Raw genomic sequence first — 20,963 nt, 5'->3', positions numbered from 1 at the left:
TGTAGAAGTAGAATTCCAAGTCATCAAGTGTAAAAATTAGATATTTCGGACATCAAACTATTGACACACCATGTTGCCTTCCTGCCAAGTGGAACGCCACTAAATTCAGAACAGAAGCCATAGTTAGCAACTGTAGGCTGCAGAAACTGAATGCAAAAATTGAACTTTAAGCTGCGGGTTATTTTGGTCATGGATTAGGTGTAATTATTACGTGGTACTATGTGAGATTACTACAAGTCAATAACTTTCTTCAATGAATTCTCGAAAACTGCTTGCTTATCCTTAAAAAAGCACATAGCAAATTAGCTAATAGCTAAATAAGAAGAATTAAAACATCTAATAAAAATCAAGTTTGTGTCACTATGAAACTGCTAAAAAATCTTCTCTGGTATGTGGGCCTTTTTATAAGTCGATTGGAAACGTTTAACAACAATGAAAAATTAAATCTCAAAATCAATGGAATGTAGAGACGATCGTTAAGTGTTATTTTCTCAGGCAGTTGTACCTCCATTCGAAAAGGACGTAAAAAAAAACAAATTGACTTTTTTTTGAACAGAAATATAGAAAATATGTAATAGGGAAATCCTTCTGTTCGAAACAACTAACAAGTGTAAACGATGGGAGAACTGTTTGAAACTGAGTGAACTACAAGTACTTACATCACATCCAACAATAGGTTGTAACTACTTTACTTTCAGTATTGGATGTATGCAGTAAGTAGTAAAAATGAGAATACTTGTTTATTTCATTTGTTTACTCCATTCCCTAGATGCATACAAAATTAAGAGACCCACTTAAGAAGAATTAATGATAGAATTATTTTGCTCTACGTGTGAAAAAAATGAGACCGTTTTCATAATGAGCTCTTTAACGGCGTTTTCTTCGTATATTTTTAGGATATGTGCAAGGAAGACGAAATAAGATTCTCATACAATGAGACTTCTTCCAACAGTTATTAGTAATATCTTAAGTGGATGAATAAATAAATAAATAAATGTTTTTGAAAAATTTCACTGACACTGATGTGGTAGACGCGATTCCTCTCGGGGTACATATTTCATTTCGAACATCATTCCTCCCGATAGCGTACGTCAACACTCGGCATTTCCCAAGGGACAAAGCGCTTTTAAGCAAGCACAGCACTCTGTTAATTGGTTCTAAGGCTCGCTTGCAAATTCAAATTCTCTCGTCAAATGTCTCTTCCCAGCTTCAGTCTGAATATTAAGAAGAAGAAGAAGGAAGAATTGAAAGATCATCCATATCGACAAACTAATTGTGTTCTCTTAAGCTCAAAATCAATGAAATGTAACTCCTAGGCAAATGTTCCCTTTTCCGAACCAGAAGAAAGCAAATAAAAAAACAGATGGGAGTATTCAGCACTTTAAGAATTTGTCTCTTAGAAAATTCCGAATCCATGATAAATATTTCATTTCAATTATTTTCTGACGGTAGCACTACTTTCTAGACGTTTTAGAATGAAAAAAATGATCACAAGTCACGCTTCTGCTTCTCTTCTCCACATTTCACGTCCAACGGATTTTTTTTAACAGTAGGAAAAGTTGCAGCGTTTAACAGGTGAATAATGGTTTAGCGAACGCCAGTTTCATGCAACATCGACGGCATCTCGAATCAAATGTTGTTCTATTGCAAATAACAAAAGTTATAAATTTTTCCTGAATGTTTGTATTTGATTTGTTGAAGCTGTTAACATAAAACCAGACGTTGAGGGGATAGTTTTTGAATACCAAAATAATGCGAAATAAAAAAAATATGAAAATAATGCGAATCTAGTGAAAAGAAACGAATTTCTATCGAGCCGAATTCTCTTCTGGAATGTTATGAAGTTGAAAAAAACATATAGAATACCCTCAAATGAAAGATTTTTCGAAGTAAAAGGTTGTAAAGGCAGTTCAAAGCGATATGACGTGATATAAGTGTGATAGTCTCACGAGATATAATTGCGCAAGCTATCCCGCTAGTGTTAGGACCCCATCTAGATACAGTTCAACGGCGGAACTCAGACAGGGTCTCTTTGTGAGCGCAACAGCTTAAACAATCACATCATAACTCAAGTCATGCCGGAATGTACCTCTAGAGGTTGATTTTCAAAATTAATGAAAACCAAGACAACTGTGCCTTACTATTGTCCTATCATGAAGGATGCTCACTGTAGATGCCTCTTACATTAGCAAAAAGCAGTCGTATCCCATGATCAGGGCGGGTTTAGCTCGGTCGGTAAGAGGTCCGTCCGTCGTATGTACACGGTCGATCGGAGGTTCGAATCCGCCTAGTGCTCACCAAGCTTTCATCCCTCCGTGGTCGATAAATTGGTACCAGACTTGTCTGGGAGGATAAAAACACTGACTTGGCCCATCGGCTAGCCACCGCAAGTGATTGTATGGGCCAGATACACGTTCGTAAACCTCAAACGATTCTGAATTGAAGTGAACGTGGGGGCGCATCCCAAGCGGATTGATTAACGCCAGAAACTTTATCCTTCGCCCGTTATCCCATGATAAACACCGGTAAAATACTTTTTTTGCTCTTTCCATTTTTCTGTTCAACAGGCATGCTTTGCGTGAATAGCACGAAAACAGCCTTATGCCATTCATGCGCAGCCAAGCCAATTGCGCACACAAAGAAGACGGCTATTTTTTTTTCGTGAATGGCCAGAAGTCCCAAAAAGAAGTTATTTTTTTGACATAGAGTTACTAGAGAAGTGCTTTACGAGAGCTTTGCCCACTAGAAGCTGAGGGCAAACGTATTTCTAAAGCACGCGGAGGATGTTCAAAGTAGCCCTCAAATACAGGAGGGAGGTCTCGTACAGATGTGGATGTACTGGTCCCCTTATTTGCAGCCGTTGTTAATTTGTTAAATAACTGTTTTTTTTAGAATTTTTTGAAAGTCCAAAGTAAAGTAAGCTAAATGAATAGATCTAGTCCTCACGAATTGATTCGATGTCCATAATATCAAAATAAAGAAAGAAGAAACAAAAAAAACGCTGATGAGAATTTCTTTTTTTGCTTTTCTCTGAAGAATTACCGTGTCTTCAGTCCTGGAGTTATACCGAGTTCTTTATTATTTACTATATATTTTGGAAAACATCAATTTCTTAATATTTTATAACTTTTAGAAATCTTCTAGGCAGTCATGACAGGTAATTCATTAAAAAAGTGCAATTCTAATAATAACAATACTAATATAACCAGTAAGGAAATAATAATGTACTGTAATCAGTGGGAAAGTTTGTAGATTACAGTATGAGTCAATGTTTGCTTGTCAGAAACTGTTAGAAAAAATTCCCACTGACATCACGAATTGTACAGTATGGACTCGAGTGCTAAATCCTTTTTCTAGCGTTCTGTAGAAAAGGCACAGGGTCAAAAAAAAAAAACATTTATGTCATTTCACTTACAGGAGGTTATTGTAAAAGTTCGATTTGTCTGGTTTCTTTCGTCTATCGTAAATTTTTTTCTGGGCGTATCAGGGCAGATTGTAGTGCCAAGTCTGCGCTTAAAAATTGGTAGAAAGTAGGCATAACATAGCAACAATTTCCACATGTAAGAATCCATCGATTTCCTTCCTTTTCCTTTATTCTGTGGAGCGAAAACAGCGGTGAGGAAAGAGAAAAACCGAATAATCAAACTCCTCCATGCTTCCAAAGTATAATTTCCATGCATATAAATAAAAATGATAATAAAACATAAGTAATAAAGTAAAATAATAAAAATGTATGTTCATGTTTTCAAGGAGATCTGAACATTTCCGATCACTTACTTTCTCCACGTGCTAGACCTTTTTTAGCTGAAAAGAATCTAAAACGTTATTTAAAAAATAGAAGATTAATTATTCTTTGAATCTTCTTTTATTCAAATGTAGTGTCTTTCTACTTTGAGGCCAAGAAGTGTGTGTGTGTGTGGGGAGGAGGAGGAGGAAATCCTGTATAAAAAGGTTGAACGTTTTATCGTTTAAGCAATTAACGTCACACATAAATAGCTCAAATTTGCTGAGAAAGAAGTGGAAAAGAAATAAACCATTCATTAGTAGCGTGGTGTTTATTTCTTCATTTTAATTTGTTGCTCCTCTCTTTTTCTATTTGTCTTTCAAACGTTCATACCCGGTTGTTTTCTATGCTGCTTTCATTATCCGGACGTTGCGCAGAGCCGTCATAAATGCGTATGATTCACAGCGGACAGCGCTACCAGCCGGCAATTTCGCGTCCGTTTCATTCTGCTTTAATTAAAACAATGAGTGACGGCTTGCCCGTCATATTTCGTAACTCAGATCGATCTGCAAACCCATACCTCATTACCTAACAACTGTCCACCCAGGGATCCCATTGTCGTAACCTCATTAGTTTTTTTTTTTAAGAGAGAAAAAATTTATACAAATACTATTGTACTTTATCAAAATTAGAAGAATACCCATTTTGCGGTCAAGATCAACTGATTAACCATATGGTCAAAAAATAAATGAGAAATAAAATAGGATGATGAAAAAGAGGGAGATAATGGAAGGGGTGCTCCATTTCGATAACATTCTCGTCACATTTTTTGTTTCTTCGCTGGCTTACTCGTCTGTAGAAAATAGATAACACAAAGAAGAAACAGAAACTCCTGATGGTCAATAACAAGAAAAAATTCTGCTTCATTTCAGAAAATTTCCGTTTGTCGTTGAACCGCCATAGACTCTTGAAAGGTGTATCTAAGCGCCTTTTTGGCTCATTTTGAATTTTAGAAACCAAACAAGCTCAAAATATCCTAGTTTCTCCGCACCAATAACTTATCCAAAAATCCTACGTAAAATTATTAGGATAAAGGTCTTATTTGAACATCTTGCCTTTGAGCACAAAGTCTTACGAAGGTTGGGTTACCATGAAAATGAAAAAAAAACCCGTAAAATATCACTAGAGCTTCACTTTAACAGACTCGGAAGAAGGAATTAAAATTAATTTAAAATTATTTGATAGAAATATGGTAAAATGGGCATTAGAAACCTCAAAGAAATTTAAACTAAAACATTCAAAGCAAATCAAAATCTTTGAAATCTTCTATGAAAAATTTGATTTTCGGTATAACACTTTACCTTTGTTAGCATTGTTGCGCAATTCGTCATAAGTGCGTATTTCGTATTTTTAAATAAACTAGTAGTTCGAGAAAAATCCAGAAACTTCATGTTCTTCTATAGAAGATCTTATATGCTACAATATTGTTAGCCCGACTGTATCACTTTTTTTTCCATAGAATGGAATATTCCAAGTTAGTGCTTTTATTGATATGCTGTTTGTAGGCAATTTCGAACCATCGGTCGTCCAAGCAAAGCAGAATCTCCTACCACTGCGCTACAACTGCTGAATAGGCTGAACCGTTAGGCAGCAATTCGAATCAGTTTCTATTTCCTAATTAAACTGCATCGAATTGATTCGATGGGTTTTATGAGGAAGGTAAGCAAATAGTAGTAAAACTGTGCGGTAATTATATCTGACTAATAATTAGAGAGCGTGATTAGTCCGAGAAAAACCCAAAAACTTTAAATTCTTCTACAGAAGATCAGATCGCAAGGATGAAATCTCACACTGACTCAAAAAAGGTTCATAGAAAACCATATTCTAGTTTGAAAAATTATATTTTTTTTTATTTTTTTCATCATTCACGTCTTTCAAATCACCCTTAGCTGTGCTTACGAATATGTTTTCCGTTTTGTTTACAAGCGCACAGCTCACGGTCGTAAGAATGATTCATAAGTTTTCCAGTTGCAAAACGCTTGATAGTCAGGGACATCGAAACAAATAGATGATTGAGTGGAGACGATTAACCAGCCACGTAGTCCCTTCCTGTGAAGATTGAGTTGAGGTTTCTTACAGGACCACCAGTGCAGAAATACAGAACTAGAACGATCAATCTTTCCCGATTGAATCGAAGAGCAAAAGTTGGAGGAACTTTGGCACCACAGAGAAGTCATGTACCACTCTTTTCCTGATTTCGTCTGACATGAATATCGAACCATAGATTTCTTCTGTCTGGAATTGTGGAATGAGACGAAAACGAGACGAAAACCTCGACCCCAGTGAACTCGCAAGTTGTCTGAAATTACGTTTTTTTTGTTGTTTTATGTGCATCTTATTCTTTTGCTATATTTCCAGTCAGCATCAATGTAGTGTCTAACAGTGTTGAAACATAACATATCATCTGACTCATATAAAAATGAGCGATTCGGAATCACTTCTAGAGATGTTCAGGACAATTCTTGCGACTGTGCTCCTTGCCGAACCAGCACTCGGAGTGATCAACGGTCACTCAGCGAGCCCATCCGGTACCACATTAGATTAGTAGAATAATTGAAATCGATTGAGCTATGCTTATGATTCGAACCTTTTTTAGAGACTCGTTCCCTTGTAAGGCTAACGTCCACTTTTCCTCACTTCGACCACGAACAAGCAATTTGTGGAGGTGTCCTGATATCTCAAAATGCTTTGCTCACTGCAGCGCACTGTGTCTACGACAGAAATGTGCAGTGAGTTCCCATCAGCTTCACGTCGATCCATGTCGCCTATCGAGGCTTTTTTCACGAAAATATTTATGAGTATTTTTCTATCTTAGCCATGGAAAAACTTAAAATGAACTCCATGACACGCTTTTTTCTTTGAAACTGCAGAAACAGCACATCATTTTTTTGTACATCTCCATCCACGACTCGTATCAGTGTTCTAAGACCTGAGCGCTATCCTGTGGAGAAATAGCTAGAAAACTTTCTCTTAGGTCGCTTGGGATAAAACGCAATGGCTCTTCCATTACCGACTACAGTTTTCATCAATTATTTTATTGGTAGTTTTTTTTAAAGGAACAAATCATAATTGCTTCGCCTTCTCAGTGCACAGTTTGTGGCCCAATTCCGCGCATTTGCACCTACACAAACTAGTAGATATAAAGTGATGTGAAGTATTTGAAGACAGCATACCACAAAATTGACGACGTTTGGATCTTCTAAGGAAGAAGACAGGAGTAGAAGTGTAGGTAACGAGTACAGCTTTTCCACGTTCAATTCCCCCTAATTTTCTTGAAAATCAACGTGAAACATCCTCCCTGTACGAATTTTCCTATGAGACATCTCAAAACGTATGCAAGTGTCCTACAATAAGAAATGAGGATTCTATTCAAATTCGGAAAAAAAAACTATTAATAAATATCAACCTAATCGTGAAGATCTCAAGAAATCTTGAGAAATTACTCCAGGATATGGGTTTTTTTTTAACGACAACCTGGATGTCACATCATATTGTCATATTGTTATCGTTTGATACAGAAATTTTGTCTAACTCACCCTTTCACTGTTTTTCTTTTCTTTTCATCCCTCCCGTTTCTTTTTCTTTTGCCTGGAATTTGTTTATCCTTTTCAAATCCGCTGTTATGGAGTACCTTAAAATCAGGAGTCAATTAACTATGCATTCAATTAATTTGTTAGTTCATCAATTGATCATTCACTGGATTTGGAGTGCAGGTTACCGTTGCACCTCCAGCCAAAAGCCTGAAGTATAAGGCGTGAACCGGGATATTTTCGGATACATGACTTGGAAAAAAAGCATTCATTTTTTAGCTACAGTTCTCTTCAACGAGTTCAAAATCTCCTCAGAGTTTCTTGTATAAATAATTATGTACATTCTCTCCCAAAGTTGTATTTTAACTGCATTTTTGTGTTTAAAAGAAAGAACGAAGTATTTGAAAGGTACACTTAAAACTAGCTATGTTTATAAAAGTTGAGCCTATAAAACTATTATTTCCCAGAAACTTCATGTTTTCATGCTCAATCCTAACTAATTTGATTTTTTTTTTAGCATATAGCAGTTCTTCTCTCCTTCTGTGATGCAATCTCCACGGTTATTAGTGGAAAACTACGATAATTTCAGCATTTACATAGTCCTTTAATTCAAATTTTCCCACAATGCAGTCAGTCGCTATTCTTGCAAGCTTCAATAATTTGGTAGAGTAAGATTTCAAACAAACAAATTTTGTTGGATAGCGATTTAAGTAATTCCGTTAAAGAAGAAAGAATCCCAGATGTTCTGAAGATTTAACCACAAAACTGCTTCATAATCGTTCGTTTAAAAAATGCGGATGGTTCTTTTAAAGGCATCACTCAACGAATCTGAGGTGGTACGGATTTCAGGTGGAGCATTCGTATACGGGATCGTAAATAATGGAGTGATTCCGTTCATTTCTTCCTGATTGCCATAAAAAACGGCACGGAAGATACGGCTTCGAGCTTATCGGCGCGCTATTTTCTCAACGAATTCGATTGGAGCGCGCCAGCCTTGTGCACGCGCCGCATCTTCCGGGCCGCTTTTTGCGGCAATTAGGAAGAAATGGACGAAATCACCTCCCTCTCCATAATCTACTATGCCGTATACAAATACTCCGCCTGAAATCCGTACCACCTCACATTCGTTGGGTGATGCCTTTAATCTATCTTCACTCCTCATCTTCCCCTCACCTCCATTTGTGCTGATTTATGTTGACCTATACAACCCATATGCAACCTCTATTTTCAAAATGTTATTTTTCATCTACTAGAAAATTTGCTCATCCCTCTCATTCCGCAACGTTTTCGCTTCCGCCTTGCACTTGAGCCATGACATTTCGATTTTGTCTTATACGTACAGCTTTGTTCATTCATCCTCGTGAACATTTTTGATGAAACATCTCGGATACTAATCCCGCTAACAAATTATAAGTCCTTCTGACAATGAACCTGCACTTTCGTATGAACGAGATCCTTTCGGTTGCAAGGCAACCAAGAAGAGTTTTTATTGGCATTATTTTCAGTCTTTTACTAAGGGCTTCTATTACCAAAAAAAGTACATATGTATTATGAGAGATCACCTTAATGATGCTATTTTGCGTCCAAGGAGACGACTATGAATTCTATCTGTGTTACATGAGAAAAAGCAAAGTTATACGCACATTTCCGCCGAATTAATTCGCGAAAGCTCTCAAAAATGGTTACTTAGCGAAAGAAATAGTCGCTGTGCTAGAGAATGGCATGTGTGTTATAAATGAAGAAAAAAGACACTGTACAAACCACTGCTACTTGATAAAAAAAAGTATCAGAGCCGGTTTCGATATGGCTCCGCTCACATTTCCTTAATCCTGGTGAAAAACAGCGTGAAAACTACTTTAGTTCCTTAGTGGTACGTTAGAACGCTCCTCCATGCACACGCTCCAGCCAACTCTCCCTATTCTTTGGTTTTACTTGAATAGGCTGGTCAGAAAACATAGTGGATTTGCGACCGCTCGCACACAGATGCGGCGCGTGCGCAAGGGTGGCTCTTAGCGACTGGAATCGTTGTAAAAAAAAAATGGGGTTTTCCACGCCGTCGACTAGGGAGAAATGAGCGGAAACGCACCGGATCCCGGAATCTACCATCCCATATTTAGCTTTTCCCACTGATCCCCTCACCACATCGGACTCATGGTATGCGGCCTTTAAATCTGCATCTTCTAAACTTTGTGAGTTCTCTTGGAGGATTTTTAGAATCTTTTTTAGAAAGATCCGTAAGCCAGAACCCTAAATACAGTCATATGTTCCACAAAAGACATGGTTATATTCATTTGATTCATATGGATTGTCACAACCACTTCATTCGGATAACACTGTCGAACGAACTTTCACCAACAAGTTTGTCAGCAAGTCAGAAGTTCTGTGCCCTAGGGAGGGATCTTAATGTCTTTAAAAATTTATTTGAATCTCTGGCACATAAATATACTTTCTTTTCTTCCTTTTTTTTAGTCAATTCTAAAATTAGCTAAGATTTTTTACGGCACGTAAGCTCCTCACATTTCAGCTCTGCGCTGGTTACTTTAACGTTGAGCAGCTACCACCCTAAAGCTCCGAAGAAAGTATCAATACAATTTTCCAAAGCCGTAAACATTCATTCGGACTTCTCAGAGGTAACCATTCCACTTTTATGTACTGCATACAAAATAATTTCATAATACTCACTGGCATTGTTCGGACTTAAATCTTTGAGTTATCAATTTTTCACTTAGTCGAGTCCAATAAATCCGTTCTTGAAACGACTTTCCATCAGTGAGAACAAATGAATAACATCAGTATACGTATCAAAAGTCTCTCAAATTGAAACTCAATGAACTTTGAATGACACAATGGCAGCAGTATTTCAATTATGAGGAGATATAATACAAAAAGAAAAGAGGACAAAGTGTACGGGGTTGATCAATCCATATTAAAATGCACCTACGCGTTTTACTCTAGCTCAGAATCTCAGAATCAGAATTCGATTGATTTGCGATTCCCGCGATTGCGATTTTCATATGGGAGAGCAGAACAAATTAAAACCATATTAAAATAACTGCTCATGCTCTATTCATTGCGTTTTATATTAGTTATATTGGGATTTTCTCTTTTTCTCTTAAATCTTCTTCTAATTCTTCTTCTTAAATAACTGGTCTTCGTCCTCAGCACTCGTACGCTAGTTATGGCAGGAATAGTTATGTTAGCTTTCAGGAAAAAATTTTCTTATCTTTGTTGTATTGAATAACGATTTCCAGCCGGGTCTTTTCCTCGAAAATCTCACTGATATTAGTGACTTGGACTACTTTAAAGGTTTTTTTATCCAACATTTGAAGTAGTTGTTTTTCTTTTTTCTTTATTAACTGCTGCGTAACATCTGCCATTACCATCACAATGAAAAAGAAAAAAAAAACTAACTTCAAAGTAAATCTAGTCATGAACAAACAACAACTTTCCGTCGTTCAGCTTTCTAGAGGAGATCCAGACATGGCGATCGTCTACCTTTCACATCCGTTTAAGTGCGAAGCAAAGTATGGTCCAGAAGTGGCACGTTTGCCGTTTCAAGTTGCGAAAAAGGCCAGACAGTCACAACTTATTTCATTTTCAGTTGAAAGAGACTTCTTTTTCAGGGAAGATACATCACTTGGAGCAATCCCATCTCCGACAAAGAAATATACGACGCTAACTGCTTCGCTACTGGATGGGGAATCACAAAAAGTGCGTCTTTGTTGTCTTCTGAGTGAATAAGTGAATTTGTCGAATCACTCGGCCGCTGCTTTTTCTTTTTTAAAATCTTTCCATTTCGCTTCCATATCCCAGCGAATTTTCAGTTGGCAGATCTTAAAAATTCATTATGGACTATCGGAAACAACTTAGCCAGGTCTAAGACGTTAATATTGTTCAAAACCTCAGCGCAACACAACTTTTCCCGCTCTTTTACATAGATATCAGTCTCAGACACTTTCTCCGTGTCGTTATAACTAACGACTATCCATCGGTCTTTTAGAGACACCATCTATAGTGCGTAAAAAAAGAATAAGTTCACTTTATGAGCTCATTAACACATTTTTTGATAACTGAAGGGTGCTGGTTCGTGTAGCAGCGAATTCAGTGACTCTACTGACATCATTTTTGATTTGACTGTGCAATTTTTTTAAGGAGTGATCCTTTTCCAATTGAAACAAAGAGGTACATTAACTTCAAATTTAATATCCATGTAAAATACAGATCTTTCCGCTCTTCTTCTCATATATTCCCTTTAAGATGATTTCTGTGTTCTCGAAAAAAAAGTGTAACTAATATCTTACAGACTATATACAAACTATAAAAAGCCAAATCAAAAACATTCGAGCAGTTGGACTGAACAACGATGAGATTGCTACACCCATAAGTACTAAACTTTAAGAAGGGTATATGAATATCAAAGTTCACGCCAAGCCCGAAGGACGGGAAGTCGAAAATTCTCGAAGGTGCTAACTTCCACAAGACGTCGGTCATACTAGCGTCTCTTCCTTGCGTTATGATTTATAACTGAAATGTTCGCTCGGTAGAGCCCTATGTAACGACTTTAAATCTCCATATACTTACGGACGAATGTTAAAAACATCATTTACTTAGGTGGCCTATTTTTACTAAACCTGCGCGCGCTGGAATCCACTTTCACCCAGTTCATTTATCGTGGATGCTACTCGTAATGTGACAGCCCCATCCATGCATTGTCTTCGATATATGTTTAGCTGATCGTGAAAACGGAAGATTTCTCCAAGTGGGAGCTGTGAAGACCAGCTAGGTATTGTATGCGCCGGTTGGACTTCAGAAGGCAGGTCCGTGAATAGTAAACAACCTCCTACACTTGGCTGCCAGACGTGTCCGCTCACATTTTCGCCGCGTAAAGACGACTGGAATAACTGTTGAGTCGGACACGTGAGCGCGGCGCCCCGTCAGTTGGTGTCTTCCCTGACGGTTTCAAAGGCAGTCTATAGTCCGATCAAAACGGCGTAAAACTCGGTGCAGATACAGGAGCAACTGCGCACGCAGCACTGCGGCAGGCATATGGTTGAAATGGATGTACATAAGACCATCGCAAACTGCAGCGGCGAATGGTTCTAGCGAGGGTACCTCCTCGAGAGGCAAAACGATTGCCGTTTCCAGTCCGGTCTCCTATTCCAAATCTTGCGATCCTATATTCCTCTTCTGTAACTCTTCCTAGTTTCGCGTTCATGTCTCCGACAACGAATTTGTAGAAGAACTTCTCGATAAACAATTGATGATATCTATGGTTTTTTGGCACAGAGGGGAAGGCAAAGGATGTTCTAACCAGGTGACAAGATTCCAAGAGACGAGATGGACGACAGCTGTATGCACAAGAAAATCAGCACCTCTATATATTGTGATGTAACCTTTTCTCCGCGAATGACGAGAGTACCCTCATTCATCCGTCGCACTTCGCTCCTCCTGTTAGAGAAGAACATGCATGTCAGCGTCCGCGAATACTGTTCTCGCCTTGTAAAAGGAAAGTTTGATACAGTCTCCACGCAAGTGTTGCCTTAGTTCAAAATCCAAAGATGTTTTGAGCAATCTGATATCTGATCGACTTTTACCGTTCGCCTCACCGTCCGAAGTTTGAGACCGCAAAGTCCAGGGTGTGCAGGGTACTGAGATGGATGTAAACGGTGGAGATACGTCCCTGACCGGGTCTCCCATGCTGCGAAGAAGTTTGAAACTTTTCACCCATTCCAACTTCCTGAAATAGGAAACCTAGAGTAAAAGTGAAGTACTACTAAGATTCACCACCGTCTTAGTAGAATGCCCTAAGGTGGCTCTTTGATCCATATAGGATGTCATATTGGCTGTAGTGAAAGCAAAGCTTCAAATGGCAGTGCTGATTGGTATGGATAAAAGTAAAAGTAATACAAACAACTTCAATTCCATACAGCAAGTTCTAAAATTAGGAATGTAAGTTTAGTTACAATTCTTTTGTAGACGGAACGTTTGCTACTACTCCTCAGCGTATCAATCTTCAACTTGTGCAGGATGAACTAAATGGATTGATTGGCTATCCAGTGGAAGATAACATTAGAGCATGTCAGGTGATCTTTGAAAAAAATTTCCGTGAAGTATTATCATTTGAAAGTTGCGACTATATATAAAGTCGAGTTTATGTTGCAGCCGGAAGATAATAAGAATGTCTAAAGTATACCTTGTAGAAGAATAAAGAACCAAGCATGCGATGCTTATGCTTTGTCTATGTGGATGCGCCTACAGGCTCGACTTCATTTAAAAGTCGTTTGAGATTTACGCGTGTGCAGCCTTAAAGGCATCACCCCACGAATCTAAGGTGGTACGGATTTCAGGTGGAGCATTCGTATACGGGATCGTAAATTATGGAGTGATTCCGTCCATTTCTTCCTAATTGCCATAAAAAATGGCCCGGAAGATACGGCTTCGAACGTACCGGCGCGCTATTTTCTCAACGAATTCGATTGGAGCGCGCCAGCCTTGTGCGCGGCATCCTCCAGGCTGTTTTTTACGGCAATTAGAAAGAAATGGAAGCAATCACCCCCTCTCCATAATCTACTATTCCATATACGAATACTCCATCTCAAATCCGTACCACCTCAGATTCGTGGGGTGATCCCTTTAAAAAGACTCGTAATCACTAAATTACTATTTTGTAAAGTAGGTCTTTTTATCCTAACAGGCAAATCTGGCGTCAAGTTTTCAACTCCAGAAGGAAAAAAGACTTGGTTGGCACAAGAGCGACCTCAAAGCTTCGAAAGAGCAGCCGATTTCTTGCCGACTGCGTTAAACCCTCGAAACGTTCGCTGCAAATCCATGAAATGTAAGATAAGCTGGGGATTTTATCTGATTTGCTTAAATTTGCGACATCTTTCTTTAGCATATTCTGAAATTTCCATTTTAAAGTCCTAACACTGCATATGCAGACAATTTGGATTCTTTTTTTTTACCAAAACAGCCGCAGTAAAAGAACTTTGAGGACAACTTCAAAGTAAAAGAATGTACTCTCTAATCCCTCGACGGCATTACTGCTCTATCGCTATTCATTCTTAACCGCATATTCTCCGACCAACGCATTTTTCATTTCAGCAACTCGTTGCGCGTCCATTGCTCAAACGATGACGGCCCGTTGTGGTCTACGATCTGTATGAGAAACAAATAACCTCCCGAGAGCAAAACTTTTGCGAGATATACCCTGGTAATAGCGCCGTGGCAGATTGAATCATCACTGAAACTTTTTAAAGTTCAACGTTCGGATTTTGATTCACCTAAGCCTACGGTGTTGTGATGAAGATACAAATAAAACCACCTTCTATGAATTTCATTTCTACAAGGTTTTCCGCCCATACTATAGAGTTTTGCTCTCAGACGTGCGATCACAGATCCTCCACGAGAGAACATTTAGCCGCTAAGATAATAAATTTTCTAGTGTCTCATGGGTTTTTTTGGTAACTTAGTATGGGTTTATGTATTTTCAATAGAACGTACCAGCTTTTTCACCAAAGCCATGTCCATTTTTGACTTGGCTGATTGTTTTTCAGCTGCTGAGCAGAACTTTATAAAAACAGCTTGAATAGAGCCTGGCGAAAAGGTAAAGGATCTATCACGTCTGTAGGTGAGAACCCGTATGTATCGACAAATGGACCGAATCATGTTGAAAAAGTTGAGAAAGTTAAAATTGAAAAGTTGAAAAGTGAATCTGAAAATATGTTGTGGTTGAAGAAACAAGTTGAAGGAGTTGAAAAAACAAAACAAAAAAGCAAGTTGAAAACCCCTTTTTTGCTTATTTTTGAGCTGGAAACTTAGAAAAAAAATATGCAGGAAGTCAAGCTTCACCAGAGAGCTTCTGTTCTGTAAACTCTACGTTAGTGCGACACAACAGCACCTAGACACTTAACATAGTCTAGACTCTGAACTTTTGCCTACTCATTCTAATTTCATTTCATAAAAATAAAATTTTCATTTTCTATATTGAGGCAAGTCTTTAGGTTTCATCTGCACACTCATCCTCACACATCTTGCAAAAATTATTAGGCAAAGACCTTTCTTGCTCTATTGATCGAAATCAAGATCCTCGAACACATCAAAGCTCCATTTCACATCTTCAAAACTGATTTCGTGCTGGTCTTCTCAGGTCACACTTCTTCGTGACATAGCGTAGCTTTCCACATCATAGATTCTCAAAAGTAAGCTCAATCATCTGTCTTTTCCCGGTATACGGTAGCAGCTTTATATTAATCCCGCTCGTCCTTTAAAAGATGAAATGTTCAGACCTATAAAATCATTTTTTGATCACTCTTGCAGGCGATAGTTTTGCAGAACCGCATCGCATTAGGTACTCAGATCCATTTCTTCTGATAAAGATCTGTCCAGAATGACGCCTACGCTTACGGCCACTGTGCACATCATTTGTCAGGCAAACCCTCTATTTTCAACAAGAATTCTGAAATAAGAAGCACGTTAGCTGTTCTTTGGGCTGTAGTTGATTCTTGGATATCCATGCCTTACTCAAGAAGAAAATATGAAACGCTGCACTTGTCATCGTTTCATCAAACGTGAAAAATTGCTACATGTGTCTTCAAATTAATTTCTCTCAAAAAGGGCATCTATCAGGTTTTTTTTGTAGCATCGAATACATAGATAGTACATATTCTAAGCATGAAAATCTACTCGTTGCATCGGAAAAAGATTCGAGCTCTCAAAGAATGTAATAGAATTGCTTATGCTATGCTGTGTTGTGTAAAAACCATTGCAGGAACTTTGAAACTCTTAAAAAGCGCTTACTGAATTCTCACGTTATTCCAAAGACAGTTCAAATCGTTCAAGGTGGCTATTGGGGTTGCCACTATTCTCCGTTGTCGAAGGCGAAACAAAAGTACGAGTCAAATTGGCGATTTGACCCGCGGTTGATATTGATCGCTGATAAATCAATCGTTACAGTCGTCACGAAAATGTTTGCTAAAAACGAAATCGTTATGGTGGTCACCATCACCAGCGAATTATAGACACAATTATAGACGGAGTTATAAACGCAGACCCTAAACAGGCACGTGCGACATCATGTTGCTTAGCTGCCATCAGAATACACAACATTATGGTGCAATTGGGTAAGCGGCTGCGCTCGAAGTGATCGAAGTGGGACCCTTACTGGCACCAGCTTTCGCTGCAGTTCGTGGAGAATCTCAGGTTGATTCAAATCGGTTCCTTTGCCACTCCACTCAGAGCGCAGCCGCTTATAGAACTGAGCCGAGTTTCATGTTGTTTTGACCTTACTATGCCTTTTTCAGTGTACTCGCGTATTCTCGTATTCTATTATGAACACTGGCTCCTGTGAGTGGACTGGGGTCGTCAGGGTACTGAATGCTGCTCAAATGTCCGCAGCCGATATTATCTTTAGTAAATAACTCAAATGCGAAAATGTTTACCTGCGTCTCATCCCTTTTTTTCTACTCTTTTCGTTCCAGCAGATTGAATGTAAACATAATCAAAACACAGCATCATCCATAAAACACAACAACAGCCTTTGAAGCGATATTTACTCCGTACTTTCATGCTAGCATTCTTTTCTTGAATGCATGAAATGTTATTGACAGCATCTTCAGGAGAAAAAAAAGCGACTTAACGAATGCAAAGAACAAAAATTTATGTGTTTTTAGTCCCTCTTTTCGGCCATGTTTTTCTCAGTGACAAACTAAGAAAAGGCTTTAGTCAACGTCATCCGTGAAGGCAAACCCCGCTGGGGCAGTTTCTTCTCTGTTCTCGCACTTCAATCATATCGCGCACACAAAACAGGAAACGCTGAAAAGAGTGATTACGACTTTTGAAACGATGTTTTTGACTTCAACAGCCGTTTAACTCATATTTTCTATTTATTACCTCTTTAGTAGTTATTAATTTTGTATCATTATAATGGACCTTAGAGTAGGACATGAGGATTTTAGAAGCTGAGCATTTAAATCTTCTGGAAAATAAAAACATTGTTTGAATATCCATTATCTAAGGTCTTTTTCAGCGTTAATTGCTACTGCATCCTTGTACACAGTAATCCTTGAAAATCTCCCATTTTTTTCTGCAAACTTATTTCAACGCAGGGATATTCGCCGAGAAATTCCCCCACCAAAAAATGTTCTTAAGGACTTTCCGCGCCTTTTCAAGAGGTCTTAAGCAGATTATCCTGGGTATCATTAGTTCCACATCCGTTACGGCTATCATTTGCTCATCGGGTTGGAAGAGGAAACCGCTACTCCGTGCTCCCTCAATGCACGCAAACTTCGGAAACATCCACTTCCATAGGGGCGCTTTTTTCTCACGTGCTTCAAAGTAAGTGTAAAGTAAAGTGGCGTGTTCTAATTCCATACTAATTATATTTGCGGTTCTGTGGTGAGATGAAAAAGTGAGACTACAGTAGGGTGAATACCACTAATAAACTAAATACGGTGATTTGTTGTGCAATTGCGTAAGCCGTCCTGCTCGCAGAACCCTCGTTAGTTCCACTCAAACAGCGGAAATGAACTGAAACAGAGTCCTAACCACTTATGCAGAAGCACCGTTGGTCAGATCATTTTGATCCTTCTGTGATCTTTCTGTTTTTTTTTTTTGTTTTTTTTTAATCAAAAAATTTCCACTTTGCAATGTTACTGGAATGTTATGGTATCCGAAATTAATATGGCTTGTAAAGGTGATCTTTTCACCTGAGTACATCTTTTAATTTGTGAAATATGATAAGTTCTTTAACGACATCATGATTTCAGGACTTGGAACATTTTTTATGCGTTCCGTTAATTTCTTATTAATTTGAAGGTATTTTTGGGACAGTTTTTTCTGAACACAAATGTAGAAAAATTAAAAAATGTAAAATTGTAAAAAAAAAGTACGTGCAAATTAAATACTCCCTTAGCAAAGCTTTTCGGCTGTTATGCATTTTTGTACAGTATAGTGTCCGAAAACGCTGGTTCTGGAACAGTTTCTTGGAAAAATTCAATCTTGCATCTCGTCTTTTTTTTTCTTCTCACATGCGGTTTTTGGGATTCTCTTGTCACACTGATCAAAAACTTAGTCACTTTGATCATGACAAAAAAGGCTACTACAGAAATTGAAGCAAAATCTATCTTAGGAATTGTTAGAGACCTCTAGGCCTACGCCAACTCACATTGACTCTTTCCACTCCGTTGTCGCCGTACTGGCAGCACTGATAATATATACGTTAAATCTGATGTCGCTTTAGCGCGACACGCTTGTTTGACTTATTTCAGCACTTCAGAAAAAATTAAAATGAATAAAATAAAAATATTAAGATAAAGAAACATCTGTACTTTACGTCTTACGGAAAAGAAAGAAAAGAAACTGTGTCGTATGTTCAAACAGACAAGAAAAGGGAAAACAGTGCGAGACTAATGAGTTTTGTGATACTTGTCCTGGGAAGCCTCAAATGCATGTATGGGTGTTGGCTTCCAAAAGTATCATACTTTGAGAAATTTCAAAACATAAAAAATATATCTTGTTTCTATCTTATAGACTAAATTAGCTTGTAATGGTGTTTACAACAAATAAATAGTGTTGCAATAACTGTATTTTCTGCTTTATGTGACATTATTAGTGTATAAATTATGTGACCTGTGATTAGGATCGATTTTGTAACAAAAAAGTGCTGGAGATGCTGGTGTTCCATGGTGCCTGACTAGAATGGAGTGCAAAGGGTTAACTTTACTTTGGATGACCAGACGTAATATCCGCTAATATCCCAGGTCAATCAAGCCATTCATCCATGGGGCGTCAATGAATTGGAGCAGACCCATCGGAGAGGACAAAACCCCTGACTTGAAACATCGCCCGTCCTCCGCATGACATTTTATAGGCTAGACACGCATTCGTAAACCTCATATAACACTATTCTGAATTAAAGTCGAACATGTTGTTGGCGCATCCCGATTTATTAACGATTTATGGATTTTTGGATTTATTAACGTCCTACATTCTATCCTTTGTCGTTTTCACACTCTCACTCAAGATTTCTACCAACGAAAAATTTCTGAAAGGTACTGTGATCAAAGCTCTGCACACAAACTTCAGTGAAATTCCTTGTCACTTTTATTCTAAAAAAAATTGTTAAGAAAAAAACCACTTATTCAAACAAAGTTGTAAAAAAACACTTGAAGTTGATTTAAACACGTCATTCAGAACTTCGCAATGTATGACAGTATGAAGAAGTGTCATGCATGCCTCCCTTTCTTTGAAAAAGGAAACTTTTTTTTACTCAATTTTCGTGTATATGCAAAATTTTGCACTAAAACATTCTTCCGAAAATTCTGATATACACATCCGAGGGTTCCAGATAAAAACATGTTTGATGTGTATGTCAGACTTCGTGGATATTTAAGATACAAAGAATTTGAATTCTGAAATTTTGCACCATTCGGATATTGCTCAAAAAATTCTTCAACGAATGCCTCAAAAGAATCAAATCTGTATTTCTTTCTCGAAAGTACACGTCATTGTAGGCTACGAGAGAAGGCACTGAAAGAACTTAGAAAATCCTTTCTACATCAGCCCGAATACACTTTTTAATCCAGGACGTTTATCAATAATCTATGTAGGCTTATGAACCTTACCAATGATGAAAAATACACACTTCGAGCCGATAAAAATATTGATTGCAATCAAAAGCTTCTGTAATCCTTCACAAATGGCCCTTCAGTTCCAATGCTACTACTTTTCCCGCCAACTTTCCGCCAAAAAAAAAGATCAGTCCAAGGAAGAAGTCCAAGAATTTTTTTTAAGTGCGATTGAATAATAATAATCAGTGAAAAATAATAATAATATATAATAGGTTATTTTTTCTATCACTTTAGATTGTTACTATTATTTAACATTCCATACAAGTCAGCACAGAAGTTGTTTATATCCCATCATTTTCTAACTCAATACTCACAGGGAGACTCTGGAAGTCCTGTGTACTGCCACATTAGCGGAATCAAATATTTGGTAAGTAAATGATTATATTAAAGTCGGACTACAGTACTATTTTATAATATAGCCGATTATTTTCACAATTTGCAGATCGGAATAATAACGGACATTGGATCATTCAAAAGTGAAATACCTATCTCCAAAGGCAAAGTAATCTCATCTCATCTCAAAATTTCTATTTTGTTCAAATACTGGGAAAAAATATTGCAGCTAGAATGTGAACTTTACGATTTTGTGCTCATCTCGGATATCCGGAAGAATGCTGTCGAAATCGGTAAAATCCTGAGATCTCGAGGACAAAGCAATGAATTAGTGATCAGTCAAAGCAAATGCCTCAAAGATCATTGATATTTGCATAAAATGTTTCCATATCGTGGTCTAATGATCTTAATCCATCCTAGCCATTTACAAAACAATAAGAGACATTCTTTATTTCATTTAATTGTTTGGGAAAGCGAAGCACATCTGAACAGCACGCAGCGTGGACAGTTAGAAAACACATTACTATGCATCCAACGTATCAATCCTATCTATTATATATTTGCAAAAAATGAATTGTGGTTGTTGTCAGCAAACTTTTCACTTCAAAACCCTTCATATTTTTATTAGAATCTCCATACACAACTTTTTTCCACGGGTTGAGCTATTCAAGACTATTTTGCATGTTATCG

General features: G+C 37.8%; 1 protein-coding gene across 2 annotated transcripts; it reads left to right on the top strand.

Moving 5' to 3' along the window:
* Positions 1-6,203: 6,203 nt before the first annotated feature.
* Positions 6,204-20,640, top strand: RB195_000047 (uncharacterized protein; the record flags this gene model as incomplete). 2 transcript variants are annotated; one of them, XM_064196176.1, is made up of 9 exons in its annotated part: positions 6,204-6,312; positions 6,381-6,513; positions 9,839-9,944; positions 10,774-10,884; positions 10,938-11,025; positions 13,291-13,397; positions 20,257-20,307; positions 20,383-20,442; positions 20,503-20,640. In XM_064196176.1, 9 exons carry the CDS (start codon positions 6,204-6,206, stop codon positions 20,638-20,640), a joined length of 903 nt encoding a protein of 300 aa, XP_064052057.1. The 2 variants fall into 2 exon arrangements, with proteins under 2 accessions (XP_064052057.1, XP_064052058.1); XM_064196177.1 differs by having other exon boundaries at positions 6,231-6,312.
* Positions 20,641-20,963: the final 323 nt, after the last annotated feature.

Source organism: Necator americanus, chromosome IV (genome assembly GCF_031761385.1).
Source record: "Necator americanus strain Aroian chromosome IV, whole genome shotgun sequence".
Lineage (NCBI taxonomy): Eukaryota > Metazoa > Nematoda > Chromadorea > Rhabditida > Ancylostomatidae > Necator > Necator americanus.
Note: the sequence above shows the minus strand (reverse complement) of the source record. Positions and strands in the feature narration are given on the sequence as shown.